Raw genomic sequence first — 24,258 nt, 5'->3', positions numbered from 1 at the left:
ATAATTACCTACCAAGATTTGCAAGTGGATTCCACCCCTGGCACAACATTTATTACCCAATAAACCCAAGACAATAACAATTTGTCCATCCATCCATCCATCCATTTTCTTCTGCTTATCTAGCGGTAGCGGTGGCAACAGGTCTAGCAGAGCATTCCAGATATCCTTCTTCTGAGCAACACTTTCCCGCTCCTCCAGCAGTATCCTGAGCCATTCCCAGGCCAGCTGAGATATACAGTTGTGTTCAAAATAATAGCAGTGTGTTTAAAAAAGTGAGTAAAGCTCAACATCCTTATAATAGCTTTTATTTCCATACACGCAAATGCATTGGGAGCACTGCACATTCTATTCCAAATCAAAACATGAAGAAAAATGCATCAAATTTGTTTGTTACTTTACAGAAAGTGAAGAAAAAGGAAGATTAGGCTGTTCACAAAAATAGCAGTGTCTGCATTTTTCTTTACAAACTCAAACATTTACTGTAAAAACTGAAAAATGCTTGAAGATTTAGCTTTCCTGTGAATCACTGAATTAATATTTAGTTGTATAACCACTGTTTCTGAGAACTGCTTCACATCTGTGTTGCATGGAGTCAACCAACTTCTGACACCTGTGAACAGTTATTCCAGCCCAGGACAATTGGACTATATTCCACAACTCCTCTGCATTTCTTGGTTTTGCCTCAGAAACAGCATTTTTGATGTCACTCCACAAGTTTTCTATTGGATTAAGGTCCAGGGATTGGGCTGGCCACTCCATAACGTTAATGTTGTTGGTCTGGAACCAAGATGCTGCTCACTTACTGGTGTGATTGGGGTTGTTGTCTTGTTGAAACACCCATTTCAAGGGCATTTCCTCTTTGGCATAAGGCAACATGACCTCTTCAAGTATTTTGATGTATTCAAACTTATCCATGATCCCTGGTATGCGATAAATAGGCCTGACACCACAATATGAAAAACATCCCCATATCATGATGCTTGCGCCACCATGCTTCACTGTCTTCACAGTGTACTGTGGCTTGAATTCAGTGTTTGGGGATCGCCTGACAAACTGTCTGCGGTCCCTAGACCCAAAAAGAACAATCTTGCTTTCATCAGTCCACAAAGTGGCGCCATTTCTCTTTAGGCCCGTTAATGTGTTCTTTGGCAAATTGTAACCTCTTCAGTACATGTCGTTTTTGCAACAATGGGACTTTGCGGGGGCTTCTTGCTGGTAGCTTGGCTTCACATAGACATCTTCTAATTGTTACAGTATTATATACAGTACAGTATTGTTATTTTGACAGGTAGAGGCCTGCAGGAGCTGGGCATGGGCTCTTTGCCAGATCCAGTGCCATCTGCAGACAAAGGCCTGGGCAAAGCGCAGAAAAGTCTCTTCCTCTTGCGAAGGGAAGAGCAGGTGGTTGATACCCAAAACAGACTTGGGGAGAGTGCTGTGGAGATGACGGGCAATGAACTGTGTGCATACTCCACCCATGGAAGGAGTAGACTCCAGGAGGATGGGTTCTGGTTGACCGTGCAGCAAAAGGCAGTTTCCAGGTGCGGATTGGCCCTCTCGGTCTGACCGTTGGTCTGTGGATAAAAGCCTGATGACAGTTGAACTGATGTGCCTACAGAGGGCCTTCCAGAAACGAGAAGTGAATTGAGGCCCCCTATCAGAGACAGAGGTAGGCAGGCCATGTAGTTTGAAAACATGTTGCACAAGCAGTTGAGTAGTTTTCTTGGGCAATTTAGGTAGAGAGAAGTAATGCACAGGCTTGGGGGGGGGGGGAGTGATCAATGGTAAGGACTGTGTTACCCTCTGAATCCAGAAGGCAGCTGACGAAGTCCAGGGCTATGTGTGACCATGGTTGACAAGGAAAGGGCAGCGATTGTAGCAGTCCAGCTGGAGAACAGTTGGACAGCTTACCCTAGGCACAGTTGGGAGAGGCAGCCACATATTCGGACACATCCTTCTGCATGTGGGACCACCACAACCTCTGGCGGAGACTGGCCAAGTTGCGTTGGATGCCTGGGTGGCAGGTGAGTCTGAACACATGAGCCCACTGACAAACCTGAGGACGGACAGACTCAGGGACAAATAGCCTCCCCCTATTACCAGGGGACAGATGTTGATGAAGGGCATCCAGAACCTCTTGCTCAGCAGTAAACCAAGCAGTAGCAATGAGACACTAGCTGGGCAGGACGGTGTCAAGTTCAGCCACTGGTTCCTGGATCACTTCAGATACTGGTTCAGACTTGACCACAGTCTCTGGGACTGGTTCAGGTTCCAATACTGGCTCTGGGAGCGCAGCTGGTTCTGCTAGCTACCTCTTGTGCTTCCACTGGTTCTGGAACAGCATCTCTTGCTGATGAGTGTCAAGGATGGAGACTTACTTGTCCATGAGTGAGCAGAGGTGTCGACGTTCTTCTGGGACCATTCCTAACCAGATCATACTGTCACAATGCAGAAGACCCAAATGCAGAATCGAAGGGCAGAAGCAGGAGTAAGAAAACACAGTAATTTTACTTAAAGATCAAGCAGGGTAGGATACAGTCTGTTCGAGCAGTCAAAAACCAAAAATCCAGACAACCAGGTAGAGGTACAAAAACGTCAGAGATACTGGTCAAGTAACAGGCACAGGTCAAAAATCAAACTAGCAATGCAGGCAGGAGCACAAACTAGGATCCCGCATGCAAATGAAGGCAAACTGCCTTGTAAAAGTACTGTGGGATAATGAGCTAACCAACAACAGGTGTGTGGCAGGTTTGCAGCTGATTGGAAGACAGACAGTACAGGAGGAATGGCAGTGGGTGTGGTTGGTGTACTGGCGGGAAAAAAATGTCAGGTTCTGACTGGAGGATGAGCAGAGGGGTGTGAGCAAGAGGTAGGGGATAAAGAGTTGAAGCTCCGGCAGTGTTGGTGACATTTACCAGGTCAGGTGGTGATCAGTTGATAGCTCTGTTTCTCTCTTCACCCAAGTGTCCAAGACCACAGATCTGATGACATGATGAAAATCTGTGGCCTAAGGTGGTCTGGTACCATGTCACTTATGAACCACCCTATGCTCGAATATGGTGTTTGTTATAGCCAATTCATGGCTAGTCAGAGGCTTCCAGATTTCTCCATCATTAGCCATGTGAGTGTTGAAGTCTCCCAGAAGAACTATGGAGTCCCCCAACAGAGCCCCTTCCAGGATGCCATTCAGAAACTCCAAGAAGGCCGGATATTCTGAACTGCTGTTTGGTGCATAAGCACACACAACAGTCAGAGCCTTCTCCCCCAGCGACCTGTAGTCACATGGAGGCAGCCCTCGCAACACAATGGCGCTCAACCAGGAGCTTGTGAATATCCTCACATCTGCCCATTGCCTCTCACCCTGGGCAACTCCGGAAAAGGAGAGAGTCCAGCCCCTCTCTAGCAGTTTGGTGTCAATGCTATGCAGCCCAGGCCAGCCCAACTATATCTAGCTGGTACCACTCAACTATATATAGTCTGGCTCCTTCCCTGTCAGAGAGGTGACATCCCACATCCCTATAGTCTGTCTGCAATGCCAGGCGTCTGCATGCCCAACTTTTGGGGCAGTAGCTGAACAGCTTGTCACTGAAGTAACTGGGCTGGCCAATCCTGGAGCACCTTGACCTTCTTCGCTTTCAGAAACTTTGATGTGGAGGCTGAAGTATGAGGAGGAGCGCCATCCTGCTGAAGAATTTGCCCGCTCTTGTGGTTTCGAATGTAGTGGGCAGCAAGAATTTGTTGATATTTCAGGCTGTTGATGTTGCCATCCACTCTGCAGATCTCTCGCACACTCCCATACTGGATGTATGCGACCCCAAACTGTGATTTTTCCTCCACCAAACTTGACTGTTTTCTGGGTGAATCTTGGGTCCATGCGGGTTCCAACGGGTCTTCTGCAGTATTTGCTGCGTTTGGGATGCAGTTCAATGGATGATTCATCAGAAAAATCTACCTTCTGCCACTTTTCCTCTGTCCATCCTTTCACCAAGCTGTGGGCCTTTGCAAATGCAACACGATTTTTTAGTTGCCTTCTGTTTAATGCTGGCTTCTGAGCACTAATTTGGCCATGGAGACCACTGCGTGAGAGAATTCGACAAACTGTTGTTCGAGATACAGGGGTTTCTGATGACCACTTCTCATGCAGCTCTGCTGCAGTTGAAAAAGGGCTGGCCCTGGACTGTCGAAGCAACAAACGGTCCTCTCGAACAGTTGTCTTACGGGGTCTGCCTGACCTGGGCTTGTCATGAACTTCAGCAGTTTCTTCAAATTGTTTTCTTATCCTCTCCACTTGACGTTTGGATACACTGAAGATGTCTGCCACCTCAGCAGCAGACTTGGTCTTCGGGTTCTTGATGATCAGCACTTTGATCTGTGGTTGAATCTTTGGCATGTTGTGAGAGGTCAGGTTGCACTTCAGATGAAGGTCTGGTGTGCTGGGGTTCTTTTTATACACACATGGGAATGTGTTAATTACAGTAGTTGTTACAGGTGAAGCTCTAATCTGTGATTGGTTGAATCATTTAAAGGCACGACAAGAGTTTTGTCCAAGCCAAATCTGACCTTTCTGTTCTAATTAAATGATAAAACTCAATGAATGATATAAAACCTTATTTTGGTACAATACACATAATCCAGAGGCCTTTGCCTTTCATATAAGCCATTTCAGATTCCAATTGATCAACTACAAGTCAAGTTATTATTTGTTGTTCCAACAACTTCGGTAAGCGACAAGACTTTTGTCAGGGACTGTACAGGAAAATAAACTTGAATCGAAATGATTTACTGTGGATGCGTGTCACACACACACACACACACACCACTGTGGATTAGTATGACATTTTTAAGTAATGTGTAGCTGATTCTATTTAGAAGTATGTTTTAAAAGGTTCTTTTGATGGAGAATAATCTGGGTTTAGCAGTCCAGCCAATGCCCCTCTTGCACACTAGATTATTAATGCACTGGAGCAGACTGGACCAGACTAGACTGCAATGACCAAGACAGCTAGACAGGACTCAGCCACTATTGTGAATTATACTTGGGCATACAATTTTATGACTACAACTGAGCTGTGCTGGGTCAGGCTACAGTAAGAAAAACACAAGTCCTCCAAACTAAACTGCAAAGGAGATCATTTGCCATTGCCTTGGTCATGGTGAAACCAAGGTTGACTGTTGCTGAAGGTGGGAACAGCAGTCACACACTGTAATAACAACACAACTTCCAACTTTGCATCTGATAGCCAAGAGTCATTATTCACATGATCACTAGATATCATTGTCAGGTAAAAGTACACTGATGCTTTAGGGGCTCATGCCTTTGCTCCTCTGTGCAGGTACTGGGATTTGGATATGAATGGCAGGGTGAATACTGCTGCTGAGAAGATCACTCACCCCAAAAGTGTCAATATGGTGTCAAACATGTCTCAAGAAGCCCAGCCTTACACCCAGGTGAGCACGCACAGACACACATTAATAACACAATTTCTGTAACTACTCAGATCCAACCCCAGTGTTTAGGGAGTTCAGTATCTTGCCGAAGGGCACTTCAATGGACTGGAGGAGCCAGGGATCAAACCACCAATCCTCCAGTTAGTGGATGACCTGCTCTATGTCCTGAGTCAATGTCAGAAGTCAATGAATTCAGTGATATTGACGGCATTGGCTACATGTATAGCAATGGCAATGGTTTAATTGAAAAGAGACTTAATTAGTAATTGATTTATTTGATAAAGTGCACCACATGAACGTTGGGGGAATAAGTGAAGAGTCTTAGGTGACTAGATCCTATCGTGACCTCATTATTTTAGGGGGGTAGTGGTGCCATGAGCTGTGCAAATATATAACCCTTTTCAGCAGCAGAGTTTTGATGAAATGCATAGTTTGGCAGTAGCCACAGACAGTATAGACGGTAAAACTAGGACTCCTTTAAAAATGTATTTATTCATTTATTTATGGTAGTGGATGACTAGCGCTTGACAGTAAACCCAGTGATTCCAGCAATGACCAGGACTTAAAGACTAAGTTCAGCAATAACTGGAACTAAATGTTTACGGTCAGCAGCAGCACAAACTAAGGCTAAGGTGATGGATGACATGATAAGACTGATAAAGAATTAAATCAATTTAATAGTGAAAGCAATTACATGAATCAAAAGTTAGGGTCAGCTGTGACCAAAATAAAATTAAAGGGACAGTAGCAGCAGTTATGACCATGAAAAACCAAAACACCACCACAAATTATGTGCATGACTTATCGGAGAATGTAGGGCTTCAGAGATTTGGATTTGCAAGGCCAGTGTCAACATCAGGGCGGATATACTGCAGAGGTGTAGGCAGATAATGACAAGCACCATTTGTTGAAGGGAGATAGATGAAATGTCTTGATTGTATCCTAAATGAATGCCCTGAATTACTGAATTTGACGTAATGAGGTTATAATAATGCTTGAGAAGGGTCTGGAGTAGGCTTTGGAAAGATCAAGGATAAATCTATTAGTTCCTGGATATTTCTTTCAGTTGATATGCCTTGTTGGATTAGAGTCCTGTGAGGAGGTGGTCTGCAAACACTGAATTAGATGAGGAGACAGATCAGATGTCAAACACTGGACATTATCAGTTTATCCCTCACAGATTGTGTGTGTTTGCTAACAGGGATACACTCTTAGAACAAGCCAGATCACGGCAGGCGATAGTCTAAGGTTGATAGCGCAGATCATCAGAAATCCACAAGGTGTCAGTAGAATACTGTTGGATTCATGTTAGGTTGTGAAATCATGCCCAAGAGAGCACAGTTTGTGCTTTTCCACCAATGTGGCTCATCTGCTCTATCCCCATTTCACTGATGGTCAGGCATTCACAAAGGTTAGAGAGATTTGGAAAATGGCTGGAATGAGTGATACGACCTGTTACATTCAGCAACATTTCAAAATTCGATGGGATCTTGGACTGAAAATTTTAGTTATTTACAGACCCTTGGGTGCAAGTTAACACTGTAAATGTATGACTGATAACCCAAAAAACACAAAACATGCATATTGTTACTACAGTGTAAAACAGCTTCATTCCCATTTAGGATCCTCATTCGCATGTCATTATTGTTACGCAAGTTTTAACAGCCCATGGACTCACTGTTGCAGCAATCTTTCTGCTTAGACCCACTCCAACTCGTTTTCTGCATCGAGTGTTAAAAGATTTACAAAACACAAAGAGCCTACAGAAAGAACTGAATTCAAAAATGTGTCAGTGATTACCAATTGTCTAAAAACTGTCAAAATTAAAATCAGTTCTACTACATTGCTATGAACGATAAAGGGAAAACCACGTGTGTTAGTGTTTGAAATGCAATACCTGAAGTTGGAGAAAGAGAATGAGGTGCATCGGTGTTACATACAACCTAAACCAGCGGTAATACAAAAACAATAGGAAAAAAGGAAATTGGTATTCTCTGATTTTGATACCTATGTAAATTAAAATGTTCCCTTTTTGGTATGCACAAAATTGCAGGATGGCAGTACACTGTCCGGAACCGTTGATCAATTATTTCAGACAACCTGAGTACAAAAAAATCTGTGTTTATAGCCCATGATAGCAAGGGCTTTGATGTGTTTATCATGCTCAGTGACATGATGGCCATAGGTCTAAGGACAAATTTTATTATGCAAGGAAGCAAGTCATCTGTTTCACAGACACACACTATGATCACAGGTACATAGATCACCTATAGTTTTCTCACCGTGCATCTAGCAGCCATGCTTAAAGCTTTAGGTTTTACATCAGAAAGCAATGGATATTTCCCTTTCAGGTTCAGCTCCTAAAATAAACTGGACTACATATTATGGGTAATTATTAAGTTTCTAAGGAATATTAAGTGTGAATTTGATGCAAGGTATGAGACGGTGTGTCACAGCATGTTAACTTTCAAAAGGAAGCTTTGCATTATTCCTTTTTATTGATTTAGATGACTCATTTTATTATTCTCCTGATCTTAGTCTGTACGGCTCTCGACAGGTAGGAGTGAGTTTGATGATATCTATGACGATCTTTGGTGGTGTTTTTAAAATTTGCTGAGCCAATATTTTTATCTGTATTTGTCTTGAGGGTTTTTAAATACCAGGTAGTTTTTTATTTATTGAAATTGACAGTGACTGTGTTTACTTTGTGAAAGACATTCTGAGTCTCCAAGTGATTCTGATCGAGGGGGCACAGGTTTTCATCCTCAAAAGAATCAGGTAGTTCTTCAACAAACTTAATCTTTTTATTTTTCATTTGCAGTTCAGCATAAAAAGGTTGAAAGGAAGAATAGACCCATACAATGTCTGCCCTCTTGAAAACGTTTACCGCCAGCTGTTCTATACAGTAAAACGGGGAAAAATAACTCAAGTAGGGTCAACAACGACCCTGAATAATCCAAATGGTCTGCCCGCCACAGGACAGGTCGCATGAGGCTGAAAAAATGACGGACAGCTGTGGAAAAAACAATCCAGAAACTCCCACACATGGATCTCACCGTTGATCTTAGCATAACTGTCTACAAAGTAACAGCCAATTTGTTTTTCTGCCTTGTTCAAAGAATGTTGAATGTCCCAGTCTTCACTGTTTTACCCACGTCTACGCCATTAGATGCCGGCATTTAACTCTGTAATCATGGGGTGAGGATATAGGTATGGTATTGGAGGTAGGACATTTGTTGTAAACATTTTCATGCAAGCCCTGGTCCTCTCTGCTCTTTGTGTTTGGTAAAACACTCTATTCAGCTATTGCTTAGTGCCGGATAAGTCTAAGCAGACGGCGTAACGACTGCTGCAAAAGTGAGTCCACCGGCTGTTAAAACTTGTGTAACAACATTAGTAGCCTAGAATGAAGCTGTTTCATACTGTAGTAATGATTTTTTAAGTGAAATAAAATTAACTGTTGTTCTTCGGGCCACCCGTTCCTGGGATATGTGAGCCTTGTCCGGTGAAGGCACAGTCTCCCTGCATCAGACAACCGTGTGAATGATAAAGAATAATGGAGCTGGGAACCACAGTTGCATGGGTAAAAATCACCCAACGTTAGTGTTCTAGGGTTAATCACATTTTCAGTCAAGTTAAGTGGAACTTTGTTACATTTTAAGGCATTATTCTATTTCAGTAAATTGTTACATTATTGGGTGCTACAAGGTGTGTAGATTGGTGGGGCAGAGCTGAACATGGAGGCAGGCTGCTACATTTTGAGTGATGATGAGGCAGATAATTTTCTGTGAACTGAAGGTGTGCATTGAAAGGATGGAATAAGCCTGCATTGTGGAAAAGACCGCATTGTGGCAATCAAGGTGTTGTTTGATTGAATTTCCACTTTGCTTCAATTGTTCATAGCCAACTGATGGACACACACTAATGAGCATTGTCCTCCCATCTATGTGGAAGTTCACTTAAGTCTATGCAGGATGAAGACATATGCAAGAACAGACTGCCAAGTATAAACGGTATTTGATAAATGTTATTCATAAGTAAATGATATATAAACCCTCTTCCTCTTTTTCATCCATATTTCGAATCTGCAGATGTCTCGTACTCCTAGAAAGGCAGCTATTTTTGGAAAGCGCTCCAACTCTATGCGCAGGAATCCCAAAGCAGAGGTGACCAAACAGGGATGGCTGTACAAGCAGGTAAAACGTTCTCTCTTTTGATTTTTCAATCCACTAGTCATGTTTACTACTACTCAGCTTGTAGTCTTACCCTGTGTCTAGTGTCACACCAGCATCTGTGTGACAACAGCAATAATGCAATACTGAAGCATCTGTCTATATCGGTTCTATGTTGTCTGCGGGTTTCAAAACATTAAGTAGCAAAGGAACAGCCAAACTTCATGTGCAATGTGCAGCTTTCCTTTGATAGTGTGAGTATTTCTAATGTGTTTTTCCATAGATAAAAAACATAAAAGGGGAAAACTTCCAATAAAAAATAAAATCAAATAAAAAGTTCAGATAAAAACAAGAGAATAAAGATAATTTGATCAAATATTATGAAATATAAAAAATATTAACAAAACCCTAAAGAATTCAATACACTGTAGTAAACCAATGAAGTTTTAAATAACAAATAGTCTATATTGCAAACTTTAGAGCATATTTTAAAAAAAAAATAAATTTGAAGCATAAATAAACACTTAAGGTCGCAGTTACACCTGTGAGGTGCAGCAGAGACATGAGCCTGCTCAGAGCTGTGGTAAGCATTTTATGTTTAGTTTTATTCTTAGTCACTTACTGAAAATTGTAGTTGATTTAACCTCTTAACATTCCAGCCAATCCTAACCATAACCTTACCCTGGCCCACCAGCAGGCCTGTGGATTCTTAAAAGATTAAAAATCACACTTCTGTTTTGTTTTGCTTTGCTTTGCTTTCTTTTCTTTTCTTTTGGTCAAGATTTAGTCAGTGGAACTCTTTTAATTTTAGTATAATTTTAGTGTTGATGTTAGTTTTTAGTCATAATTTTCTCAGACAGTGCTTTAGCAAGTGGTAATGTTCAATTGGGCTATCAGAAATAATTAATAATTATCAAAGATAATTAATAATTATTGAAATAAACTTTGAATAAAGTCCTCCTCAATTGGGGCACCACCTCAAAAAACAAGGAATTGATTTAGTCTTATAAAAATACTAAACTATCAATTTGGAATTATGTTTTATAATTAATTTAATAATTACTACCAAAATTACCACATTGATAGCTAGCTGAAGGATTTTGGAGTTCTTGACAGTGTAGAGGTTGGCAGTGTTCACCCTTGTACAACATTAAAGGAGACAGCAGGTATTAAAACATTTATTAAAACAGAGCAAAACGCAGGGACATCATTTGTTATTCATTAAGGTGAAGGACTTATACTTTGGTTGTAAGTACAGCTGAAGCAGAGTAGGTATTAAAGACATCTGCTGTTACAGAAACAAAATCAATCAAACAATCTAACTAAGTCTCTATGACTAAACTAACACACAATAAGAGTGTGTGTGTGAGATAAGGCTGAGGAATGTGAGACGGGCCCACGAAGGTGGGGGAGAGAGACCAAATGGTGATGGCCAGACCCCCTGGGGTGTGGGGCAAAGGAGACAAAGGAAGCTAAGTGCTGTTAGCTTAGCTTTGTCCCTCAGTGGCCTGTTGGAAACTGTGTGAGATAAAGGTGCCAGGTTAAGGAAGGATGGTTAGTTGCATGTAGACCCTGTGTCTGTGTGAACAAACTAACATCAACTAAACTTAATGGCTGCACAGTAATCTACAACACATCACAATAATCAAACTCAATGAACATTAAAAGCAAGTCAACACATTAACAGGGGTAAACCATGTATGCAGTAATGCTATGCTAATTATGCCCAGTTAGAGTTTGTTACCAGTCCTTAAAGGGGAGAGGAAGTGTCCTTGAGGATGCTGCTTTCTCAGCCTGTTGCTGGAGGAAAGGTGTGGTTCTTGTCCGTTGCTGTGTGGTTGCAGGCTGGAGGAATCCGGTCGCTCCTTTGTTCCTGTTAGTTAGCAGCTCTGTGCTAACTTGCTGGTGTGCTCCTGTTGTTGGTTCTGGTTATCAGCTGGCAGACTCTGGGTCGTGCCTGCTGGCGCTGATCTGCTTACTTCAGGCAGGACCTTGTGTCGCTACCATGAAGGAGGTGGCTGCTCTGGTACACACTGAGGCAGAGCTTAGCTGAGTTGAGCTTCTCTCCTCTTCAGGAGAGATCAGGAGAGCTGGTCTCTCCTCTGCAGGAGAGACGTCAGGAAAAGAGAGGGGAGATGTCTCTCCTCCAGGAGAGGCATCAGAAAAGAGAAAGTTCAGTGGGGGTGAACTGGTTTTGTTGGCCTGAGGTCGTAAAATCATGTGTCCCCTCCGGCCAATGGTGAATGTGGAGTTGGGTGCGGGGGTGATTTCACACCTATCTGTGAAACTGGGGGACATTGGGGAAAGGAGTCCAATAGTTCCACAGACAAAGAAACATGCGGTTTCACTATGTGCTATTCACTGTATAGTGAAACACAACAACAGTTCCAAGATACAATAATAGATTTTGCACAGGGATATTTCTCTGAAAGGCATACCTTGATGCACTTGTGCAGTGAGAGAAAAAACTCTGCTCAAGGTTTTTGTTTCTTTAAAAATGTATCTCCACTCAGACTGCTGGACCCACAAAATCCCAAGAAGGACTGCAAGGTCTTGAGGTTGGTGGGTCTGGGCCAGGTGTGAACGGCCTCCAACTTTGCTCCAGGACAGAAAACCACTTGCTGCCTTCAAGGCAATCCAGAGCTTCATCAATCCGTGGTGTTGTGTACTGGTCAGGGACAGTACAGCTGTTGAGCGTAAATGGTAAATGGTCTGTATTTGTATAGCGCCTTTCTAGTTATTTCAACTACTCAAAGTGCTTTACATGACATCCTCATTCACCCATTCACACATCAATCATACAGGAGGGATCTAAATTTGGAGGAGACTATTCTTTCATACTCATTCACACACTGAAGCCATGCTTCAGGAGCAAGTTGGGGTTCAGTGTCTTGCCCAAGGACACTTGGGCAAGCTGGGGATCGAACCCCCGACCTTCTGATTGAGTGATGGAGTGCTCTACTTCTTTGGCTAGGCCCATATCCAGCTCATGTAGAGAGAAGACATCTGCTCTTTCCGACAGCTGCTGACATAGCCTGGCTTTCCACTCTTTCGGAATGGGCGACTGCCCAAAGTTGATCAAACAGGCATCAAATTCCTCAGAAGCTGGCTGCTGTACTGTGTTTGACACTGTTGTGACAACGTCAGTAGCACACAAACAACCCAACACAGTGCCAACTGGTATTGTTGCTTCTTTCAATGATTCGTTCTCAATTAACACTGTGAGCTGATTAACATCCACAGCGTTGCTTGGTATCACCATGGACTGTAACAGCACGCCTGCAGGAAGGGGATGTGTGGGACAGGCTTCAACCATCAGGATTTCCTCAGGCACTGGCTGCTCTAGCACCACCTTGCAGACGGCTTGACAGCTGCCTCCTGCAGTTAGCGTCAGGGGACCGGGACCTTCCCACCTCACACACCCTACTTCCTCCTACTACCTCGCCGCCACCATCTGCCAACTCAGCAGCACTCCTCTTCTTAAGCTCAGAGCAAGAGGTATGTACCCCCAGTGTGTGAACCACATTCACACCAGGCGTTTCTTCACACAACTGGGCCAACCTCTTAGAAAGACTGGCTTTGTCATTGGTCCCTATAATCACTGGCGTCTGATCAGGACCTGGTGGATCAGGACAGATCAAAGCAAGGACTGACATAGTGGTTGGTGCTCCCGCCACTTTTTTAGGAAACTCTATGTCCACCACTACATAACCCAGGTAAGGAAAAGTTGAATCACTCAAACCCCAGATGTCCAGGTTTCTCACAGGATAGCTAGGGGTATCTGATAAGTGTTTTTTGTACCACGATTTGAAGATTATGCTGACACAGGAACCGCTGTCCAGCAGTGCATCGCACAGGTGCCCATTAACTTTCAGTGGTTCCACAGAGGGTGGGCCTATCAAGCCTTCTGGTATGCCTATTGAACCTCATTGTGTTAATTTTTCAGCTCTCTCCTCAGCGTCTTGATAAAGATTTGTGGCAAGGGCTGCGAACATTGACTTTACTTCCTTAATTTCAGCTCTCAGACTTTCTATTTCTGATTACTTGTTTTCTCCTTGAAACTTTGTATGGACTGTGCACACGGGCTGATTTAATTTTGCCTTGGAAGCTGTATATTCTTCTTCTGTGCGGATTTGAGGAAGAAGTTCAAGGAATGTTGGGGGATTTTCCCTTCTCTCTCTCAACCGCAGTTGAATTAGCATCAGGTCAGCATCTACTGCACCTTTAAGCAGTTGCTCAAGCCGGGCTTTATTTAGACTACTGGGTGGAAGACCACCTTTTTGGACTACTTTTGACAGGCAACGTTCAAGTCTCTTCAAGAACTCAAGAGAGTTTCTCTCCAGGGTGTTGCTGCTGTAGTCTGAAAGTGATGTACAAGTCATCTCCTGATTCTGCCAGTCTAAAAGCACTTTCAAGAGCCTCCAAGCACTTTTCTGGGGTCACATCCAGGTCTGACAGGCGCACTGCTCTTATCACCTCCAATGCTGGCCCCTTTAAGCTTTCCATTTTTTTCCTTCTTTTATCGTTGGGGAAGCCGTCACTCTCCTCAACCATCAGATAAGCTTACTCCAACCAGTGATCAAATGGTTCTTCACCGGCGGGAGTGGGCACATTACCTGAAAAGACGCGTAGGCGGCGGTATCCTCCACTCTCCATGGGTGGTTTGGCGGATTTGTCTAGTATGTCGCCCACAGCCCGGAGAATGGACTCTGTTGGGGAGGGAGCTGGCTGTGTTCCTGTGAGCAAAGCTTGTAAGTCATCCATGGACTTGCCTTCAGCCTGAAGTAAAGCACTCAATTTACTGTTAAAGTCATCCCCAGCGCTCAGACTTTAGCATTCTGTTACAATGAAGATTGGCCATGGGGTCAATCCTTGCAGGTCTTGTACCTAACCAGGAATACTGGCATCAGCCACTTTTCTTTGCACTCACAAAGCACAGTACATCCTTTGACGTATCACTTAGCACTTTATAGTGTATCTTCTATTTCTGTGATCTCTTTATTTTCTGGAACAACTGTCAGCAATGCATGACTCTCATCCAATGTCTCTCCTCGACACCAATTCTTCAACCAGTTTATATAGACAGCTTGAGTCTGCATTTTCTTGAATTTCAACTGCTCTGCTCATGAATTTACTTAATCTAACTTGAGTCAAATGGGACCCAAAACACATTACATCCCAGCGGTGCCTCCATTTATGTAGCCCATTTCTCCCTATGCAATTCTGGGACAGGCCCAGAGTTCTTCAATTCACTGTGTCTTTTACCTATTTAAATGTTTACTTTAGTTTTGAGTCCCAACATGAACTTTAATTACCACCCAACACTGTATTACTACAAACTATGAATCAAATATACCTTACCTTTGATTGCTGCTACTGCTATAATAAACCTTTTAAAACACAATAGTATTTACCTCTAAACCTCTGACACACTTAGTAAATGAATAATCACTTCTAAGACGTGAATTCGTTTAGAAATACACTGTGTTCCAAATTATTATGCAAGTAGGATTTCGGTTAAATAAACTTTTGGTCTTTTGTTTTTCGATGAAACATATCGCTTGTGTTGTTTCTCTTGTCTGTTTAAAACACTGACCTCAATTTCAGACAGGTTTGATAATTAATTTGGTAGGTGTGCCTAATTAAAAGGAAACTACTTAAAAAGGTTGTTCCACATTATTAAGCAAGTCACAGATTTCATGCAATATGGGGAGAAAGAAAGATCTTTCTGCAGATGAAAAGTGTGAAATATTGCAATGCCTTGCAAAAGGTATGAAAACACTGGAAATTTCATGAAAACTTAGGAGATCATCGTACTGTGAAAAGATATGTGTGTGATTCAGAGCGCAGACGGGTTTGTTCAGATAAAGGTGTATTGAGGAAGATTTCTGTCAAGCAAATACATCGTATTAAGAGAGCAGCTGTTAAGAAGCCACTGCTGAGCAGCAAACAGGTATTTGAAGCTGGAGTCCCAAGAACCTCTCAATGCAGGATCCTTCAGAGGCTTGCAGTTGTGCATAAAGCTGTATTTCGGCCAACCCTAACCAGTGCTCACAAGGAGAAACGTTTGCAATGGGTTCGGAAATACATGAAGACCAGTTTCAAACAGTTTTATTCACTGATGAATGCCGTGCTACACTGGATGGTCCAGATGGATGGAGTTCTGGGTGGCTAGTGGATGGCCACCATGTTCCAACAAGGCTGCGACGTCAGCAAGGAGGTGGTGGAGTGATACTTTGGGCTGGAATAATGAGGAGTGAGCTGGTAGGCCCCTTCAGAGTGCCCGAAGGTGTCAAAATGACCTCTGCAAAATATGTGGAGTTCTTAACGGATCATTTCCTGCCATGGTATAAAAAGAACTGTGCCTTCCGGAGTAAAATCATTTTCATGCAAGACAATGCACCATCCCATGCTGCAAAAAATACCATTGAGTCTTTGACTGCTATGGGCATAAAGGGAGAGAAAATCATGGTGTGGCCGCCATCATCCCCTGACCTCAACCCTATTAAGAACCTGTGGAGCATCCTTAAAAGGAAGATCTATGAGGGTGGGTGGCAGTATACCTCAAAACAGCAGCTCTGGGAGGCAATTCTGGCATACGCAAATGAAATCCAGGCAGAAACTATACATGGACTCACAAGTTCAATGGATGGAAGAGTTGTAAAGGTGATATTCAAGAAGGGCTCCTATGTTAACATGTAACTTGACTTGTAAATATGTTTTTGATTGAAACAGCATTTATTTTGAGAAAGAAATATCTCCTAATGCAGAAAATACAACAGATTTCTGTTTTCAGTTCTTTATAACCTATTGAATGCTTTGAAACTCTGTTGTGCATAATAATTTGGAACACTGTATTTTGAGTTATTTAAAAAAAAATACTGTTATCATTTGAAGTTTTGTTTAATAAAATCCTGATTATGATATAATTGTTGAGGATTTCTGTTAATACTTCCAAAAAAAACAGCAATATTCCCTTTCAATGAAAATGAATTCAAACCAACTCAAAATTACCTTTACATGTACGCTACATGCACACTTAAACCAAATGAGGTGGGCCCACTCTCACACTTTATACATACACACTCTACCAGCCGGCAGATCTTCTTTTAAAAAAAATGTTGCAGGCCTGGTTCAATGCTTGTGAGCAGAGTGACCCAACACTAATGGCCATTTCACTCCGAAGAGCAAACAAAATAAACGTGTGGTACCTTATAGAAAAGTTCTTAGTTAAATCTGTGGTAAATACCGGTTCCGGTGAAGATGCTGATGGAAGGTTACATGAATTGGAGTAGTCCCACTCCCTCACGCTTTCACCGAGGTAGAAGGAACTCTGTAGGTTGACTTGGAAGCTCACTGCGCTGTTTGCAGAATCTTCAGGGTTTCCTCATTGAAAACAATGTCCTAAAAAACCTTTTTTAAGAAAGCCGAGTTAGCTATACTATGGCTAAAAGTCCATTCACTTTGCTAATGAATGCTAACAATTTACTCAAACAGCTAACATTACAGACTACACACACCCGAACACTTGAACAACTGTCCAACATATCACGTCGAAATGTCTCCACAGCTGCTCCCGGGTAGAAAAAGTCCTCACACAGACCATGGAGTGGAAAGTCAGAACAGAATTTCACACAGTCTTTCTCGTCGCAACTTCTTCAATCAAGCGACATAAAACTGTCAAGCAACTTCAGATTACCTGTACACTTCCTTCTTTCCCGGTACACAACTTATCAATCATCTCACTCAACCAATTAAGAACCAGTATTACTGTTATGCTCAGATCCCACTTCCTCTTAGTACCATGAATTCTTCAAAATAAAACACAATATATTTATAAAATAAGCAGTATTTATAACCAAACATAGTACTTTTTAACACTTGTTTATTGCATTGAATGTTTTTAACCCTTCATGAAATGACTTTTAACTTACTTAAAACATATACTACAACTTTTAACCTGGCTACACCAACATAGACATATTGCCTATTTATCATGTCCAGTCAGTTTAAAACAAAGGTCATATTAAACCCACTTATTATTGTATAAAAAGAAATAAAATAAAATTAGAAATCGATCTTATTTAGGTGTTTAGCTTTGCAATTCAGCAATTGCATATCTTAATTTTGATTCGGGGATTTGTTACCTTGGTCAAAGCCCTGTTTTCTTTGGCTGTGGGATTGTTTCCAATTGTGTCCCTACTTCAGCTCATCATAACAATTAGCTTTCAGCAAGAATTACATCTAATACCAATGTTCAGTACTGAAACAGAAAGCAAGGTGACCTTCATATTGCAAGGCAAAAAACTAAAGATGTGGAGGCTTATGTGGTGAAAACACATTCCACTTAATCATTTGCCCAAATTTGCATCCTATCTCCTATCTGAAGAGACCAAAATCAACATGAATTCATCCAGCTATCCACTGGTCATGTTCATATGAGTGCAGGAATATGTCTCCCACTGCTGCAGCAAGGCACTTTTATGTTATTAATAGTTTTTAGATAATGGGTTTGAACGCCTGGAGGCAGATTGTGGCTACAAAGACTTTGTTGATTTTTGGCTTGTTCATGATAAAGATATAAATGATGATGTTGATCATCATGATGACAATGATGATTGAGTGTGTGGCATGTGTTCCTCCAGGCCAGCAGTGGAGTGAAGCAGTGGAACAAGAGGTGGTTCGTCCTCACTGACAGATGTCTCTTCTACTACAAAGGTTTGTTCTTCATTGTGTTAACCAGAATCTGCTTCAGTTTATATAATTTGTAATGAGGAGCTGTCTTATATTTAGACAATGTATTGTTAGCATGAGGGTTACTAAGTTCAGTTAAACCTGTCACCTCTGTCCACTGTGGCCAGTGGACAGCAAGGTGACTGAATAGCAGCTACAATGCCAAGTTTGTGCCAAACTTAACATTTGTCAAATATTTAATTGTAGTGGTGGTGTGTCTCACTTTGCTCTTATAAAAATCAAGAGCAAACACAAATCAGCTATGTTGGTTGCTTTCATTCTTTGTAATGCTGAAAATGTTTTACATCTGTAACAATGCTAAATTAGAATTGTACCATCAAGAATGCATGTGTTTTCACCTAGTGGTATCAGACATTTGTTTACTGTTGACTTTTGAAAGGCTGAAACCACCATTTAACTACACAACTAGACAACTACCAAAGCCAATTGGCAAGGCCAACAATCCACCACACAGCTCAGCACCAGTTGCAATAACATCCATCCTGTGGTGAATAGTGTAGTTTATAATTATACTTCATTCAAATAATTGGTCTATATTGTCTGAGTGCACTATTGCCAATCTGATCCTGTTATGTACTAAAAGGATTACATCTGTTAATTATTATATGTTAATTCTTGGAAAATATCTTATTATTTTGAGTTTCCATCTTATAAGAGAAATGTATCTTTTATGCACAAAAATGTGGTGCACCCAATTGCAGACATCACAAGGAGGTTAAGTTTCAAAATGTTTATTGAAAAGGGGGAAAAGGTAAGGGGAATTGTGAGTGTTTTGAGCTCCCAGTATGGAGGTGACAGCGAAACTTGTGTACTTTACATACTTTAACAAGGGGCCAGCTCCATTTGGAGCACCCTGACTTTCTCAGCCTTCACATGGCTCAGGAAAGGTGGCTCTGGCCCCTTCCCCCACATAGCTATACTTTTTTTAAGTTTGGGTTCTTTCAGTACATTCTATTTCAATCCATTGTATGTCTCCATTATCAATCAATCAATCAATCAATCAATCTTTATCTATAGAGCGCCAATTCATAATAGCGTTATCTCAAGACACTTTACATAAAGAGCAGGCCTAGACCAAACTCTTTAATTAAAGAGAGACGCAACAATTCAGGAATTCAAAATTCAAGAATCCCCATATGAGCAAGCATCAGATATTATATTGAGCAACAGTGGCAAGGAAAAACTCCCCTTTAACGGGAAGAAACCTCGAACGGACCCAGGCTCAATGTGGGCGACTTCTGTCAGGGTCTGCGTTGGGTGGAGATTGGACAGAGAGAGAGACAGAGAGAGAGAGAGAGACAACACAAACAGCAACCAACGTACAAACAATGACTAGAACACTAGCAATAGGAGTGTGACTAAAAGATTAGCAGTATGATATTATTGAAAAACATGATGAGTGGCAGACGATCCGCAGCAGTGATTCATGAAGCAGAGAACCACATCAGCAGGACCAGGACCAGGATCCACAGGAACCTGAGAGATGAGAAAGCACAGAAAGGCTCAGAGGAAGATAGCGGGTTAGTGGCAGACATTAGGCGGACATGAGACATAATGATGGAGAGGAAGAGGAGGATAGAGAATAGAGAGGAGCCCAGTGCACCGTAGGAGTCCCCCAGCAGTCTAAGCCTATAGCAGCATAACTAGGGGCTGGTCCAAAGCCTGATCCAGCCCTTAGCTATATGCCTTGTCAAAAAGGAAGGTTTTTAGTCTACTCTTAAATGTAGAGAGGGTGTCTGCCCCCGAACCCAAACTGGAAGGAGGTTCCACAGGAGAGGAGCCTGATAGCTGAAAGCTCTGCCTCCTGCACTACTTTTGGAGACTTTGGGAACCACCAGTAGGCCTGCAGTCTGGGAGCGCAGTGCTCTAGTGGGGTAGTATGGTACTATGAGTTCTTTAAGGTATGATGGAGCCTGACCCTTAAGAGCCTTGTAGGTGAGGAGAAGGATTTTAAACTCTATTCTAGATTTTACTGGAAGCCAATGAAGAGAAGCCGGTACAGGAGAAATATGGTCTCTTCTTTTAGTTCTCGTCAGTACACGAGCAGCAGCGTTCTGGACCAGCTGGAGAGTCTTTAACGACTTATTGGGGCAGCCTGATAATAACGAGTTACAATAGTCCAACCTAGAAGTGACAAATGCATGGACAAATTTTTCTGCATCATCTATGGATATGATGGGCCTGATTTTAGCAATATTACGTAGATGGAAAAAGGCAGTTCTAGAAATCTGTTTAATGTGGGAGTTAAAGGACAAACCAGATTCCTCACAGTGGAGCTGGAGGCCAGAGTAATGCCATCCAGAGTATATATGTTGTTAGAAAAGGTGTCTCTGAGGTGTCTGGGGCCACGCAGAATAACTTCAGTTTTATCTGAATTTAGCAGCAGAAAGTTGCTGCTCATCCAGGACTTTATGTCCTTAAGGCAGACTTGAAGTTTACTCAACTGATTGGGTTCATCTGGCTTTATTGATAAGTATAATTGTGTATCATCTGCATAACAGTGGAGTTATCTTGATCTACAGACCAGATGGAGCCCCTATCAGTCCCCAGAGTCCAGGCTTAGCTGTAGGGGTGCTCTGTGAGGCCTAGGTGTCCTCTTAAGCCGCATTTCCACCAGCACGCCTTGCCCTACTTGACTCGACTCTGCACGGCACGGCACGGTGCGGTACGGTTGTGTTTCCATTACACCAGGTACCACCTCAAACGTGGTCGTCATAGCAAGGCGGGCCGAAACTCCGGTAGCGCAATTTGTATACGGCACAAACAAACACAACTAAGGACCTGGAGCATTTGTTTTGCGTGTATCCGTTTACCTCGTTCACAGAAATAATAAAAACGCTCGGTCTCTGTTTCCGGGGTTTTAAAAACGGGGGGTTTGATAGTCGCTCTCATGACTCATCAAGTGACGCCGCTCTCTGGCCGATCAGTGGTCTGCAGTCTGGTGACGTCGCATTGTCAGCTCAACTCAGCTCGCTTGGAACCCCGGCCGAGGAGGTACTAAAATAGTACCTGGTACCAGGTACTAGGGCCGGTGGAAACGCTACCTAAAGCGTACCGAGTCGAGTCGAGTAGGGCCAAGTCGAGCCGGTGGAAACGCAGCATTTGTGCGCTTACCTTGGCCCACAGACCCCATGGATCCGCTACCAACCAACAGAGTTCCAAGCTGAATTTCTGGGGTTTCAGACTTCCAGTGTACCAGGCTGAGCACTCGGGATGGTTCTGCAAGGTCTGCGTGTCCTCTACACACAAATAGCTGCACCCACAAAGGTTTTGTGACTCCTTTTCACAATCCATGCCCCTGGTACTCTGTCCACTTCACATACCTTAATGCAGGGCTCAAGTTCCACAAAGTGGATATATGTCAGCCTCCAATCATCAGCATGTAGTACACATGACCTCATCATGTATGTCTCTGACTCTATCCCCCTCTTCCAAGCGCCTTGTTTTACATCTGAACCTGTGGAGCAACCCCCTAGCACCCTCACCCAGACTACACACAAATGAATGAATTAATGAATGTCTTTATTGTCATTGCAACAAGTACAACGAAATTGAAAGGTGCGACCTCCTTTAGGTGCCATAAAAGGTATAAAAGAAAAACACAATAAACAGAATAAAAGGTGTATAAGTACACTAAAGTGCAAAAATAAATAAATAAATATCATCCACACCCAAACAACGTCACTTCAGTCAACACAGTCATACATTGTTTAGTGCAATTATGGCTCTTGCATAGAAGCTGTTCTTCAGTCTGTTTGTTATGGCCTTTATGTCCTGAAACGTCTGCCAGAAGGTAACAGTTCCAAAAGTGAGTTTCCAGGATGGGTTGGATCCCTGAGGATGTGCTGTGCCCTCCTGAGGCAGTGGGAACTGTAGAGCTCCTCCAGAGAAGGAGGTGGTCTTCTGGGTCGTGGTGACCACCCTTTGGAGTGCTTTTCTGTCTGCAGCTGTGCAGCTGGAAAACCACACACAGATACAGTATGTGAGGATGTTCTCTATGGAGCAAGGACACAACCACCTCTGTGTGAGGTGGTTGTTCCTAAGTATCCTTTGAAAATAATCTTTGCTGTGCCTTTTTGATGGTGGCTGTGGTGTTGGTGCTCCAAGTCAGGTTGTCCTCGATATGCACACCCAAGAACCGGAAGTTGGAGACCCTCTCCACACAATCCCCACCAATGAACAGGGGCTGAATGTCTGTCTTCTTCCTCCTGAAGTCTATGATGGTCTCCTTTGTCTTAGTGGTGTTAAAGATCAGGTTATTCTCCGTGCACCACACTGACAGCCGCTCCATCTCACCCCGGTATGCAGATTCATCCTCTCCTGTGATGAGCCCCACCACGGTGGTATCATCAGTGAACTTTATAATGCTGTTTCTAGGGTGTGTGGAGGTGCAGTCATGTGTGTAGAGGGTGTAGAGTAGCCTGAGGCTGATGGCTGGGGAGACATGGGGGCCTACTCTCACCTTCTGGGAGTGATCTATCAAAAAGTCCCTGATCCAGAGGCAGGCGGAGTCGGATATAACCAGGTTGGATAGCTTTGACACCAGGCTGTTGGGGAGGATTGTGTTGAATGCGGAGATGAAGTCCACAAAGAGCAGCCGTGCATAGCCCCCCTGCTGCTCCAGGTGAGACACAGCAGTGTGGAGGACTTTGGCTATGGCGTCCTCCATGGACCTGTTAGTCCTGTAGGCAAACTGGTGAGGGTCAAAACCAGGGTGTAGGCTGGAGGTGATGTGGGTCCGGACCAGTTTCTCGAAGCACTTCATGATTATGGGTGTGAGTGCCACCGGACGGAAGTCAATGAAACTGCTGATGTTGTTTTTCTTCTTCGGGAGTGGGACAATGATGGAGGACTTCAGGCAGGGAGAGACGACAGCTGGACTGAGTGACTGGTTGAAGATCTTTGTGAAGACCCCAGCCAGCTGAGCTGCACAGTCCTTCAGCACTTGTCCAGAGACGCCGTCAGGGCTCACAGCTTTCCTTGGGTTCACATTACCTAGCGCGCGCCTCACCTGGTGCTCCCCCACCGTGAGGACATTGCTGTGGGCTGGTGGATGTGGTGATGGCTCTGCTGACGGTACCTCAAAGCGAGCGAAGAAGTGGTTCAGCTCCCCCGCCAGTGAGGCGCCACCATCATCAGCTGACAGGCTGCTGGGTCTGTAGTTTGTTATGTGTTGGACCCCTCGCCACACCTGCCTGGAGTCGTTGCTCTTGAAGCAGTCCTCCATCCTCTTTTTATATGCTGCCTTTTAGATTAGATTCAACTTTATTGTCATTACACCTGTACAGTACAAGGCAATGAAATGCAGTTTGGCATCTAACCAGAAGTACAATTAGTAGCAAGTACAAAATTATATGGAAAGTATGTACAGAATATACAGAGTGAGGATGTTTACAGATGCAATATACAGATTAGTGCTATGAACATGTGTGCTAGTAAACATAATATATGGTTATATGGATGAATGAATGAATATAGACATGATATACAGGTTGTATAAATATAATAGACTATATTAAGGGTGGAATGTACATATGATACAGGTGTGTACAGGTTGAGGTGATTTAAATACTATATATATGTTCATATTTACAGATGGGACAGTATGTGGTAATGTGTAGGGGCAGGGGGGGGTAGGGGGGTCAGCGGGGGGCTGAGTTCAGTTGGGAGACAGCTCTGGGGAAAAAGCTGTTCCTCAGTCTGCTGGTCCTGGTTCGGAGGCTCCTGAAGCGCCTGCCGGAGGGTAAGAGGACAAACAGTTTATGGGCAGGGTGGGAGGAGTCCTTTAGGATGCTGCGAGCTCGACGCAGACAGCATTTCCTCTGGACGTCCTCAATGGCTGGAAGAGGAGTCCTTATGATACGTTGGGCAGTTTTCACCACCC

The 24,258-nt window shown here is 43.2% G+C and overlaps 1 protein-coding gene across 1 annotated transcript in view; it reads left to right on the top strand.

The window, feature by feature from the left end:
* Positions 1-5,346: 5,346 nt before the first annotated feature.
* The window catches only part of plekha6 (pleckstrin homology domain containing, family A member 6), a 91,016-nt gene continuing 72,104 nt past the window's right edge, over positions 5,347-24,258 (top strand). The window contains exons 1-3 of the mRNA XM_070844371.1: positions 5,347-5,448; positions 9,540-9,644; positions 18,266-18,338. Of these exons, the coding sequence (XP_070700472.1) occupies positions 5,350-5,448; positions 9,540-9,644; positions 18,266-18,338 (277 nt within the window). The 5' untranslated portion in view covers positions 5,347-5,349. The remainder of the gene's footprint in view (positions 5,449-9,539; positions 9,645-18,265; positions 18,339-24,258) is intronic.

Source organism: Pempheris klunzingeri, chromosome 2 (assembly GCF_042242105.1).
Source record: "Pempheris klunzingeri isolate RE-2024b chromosome 2, fPemKlu1.hap1, whole genome shotgun sequence".
NCBI lineage: Eukaryota > Metazoa > Chordata > Actinopteri > Acropomatiformes > Pempheridae > Pempheris > Pempheris klunzingeri.
The sequence above is the reverse complement of the archived record's forward strand: the minus strand, read 5'-3'. Positions and strand labels throughout refer to the sequence as shown.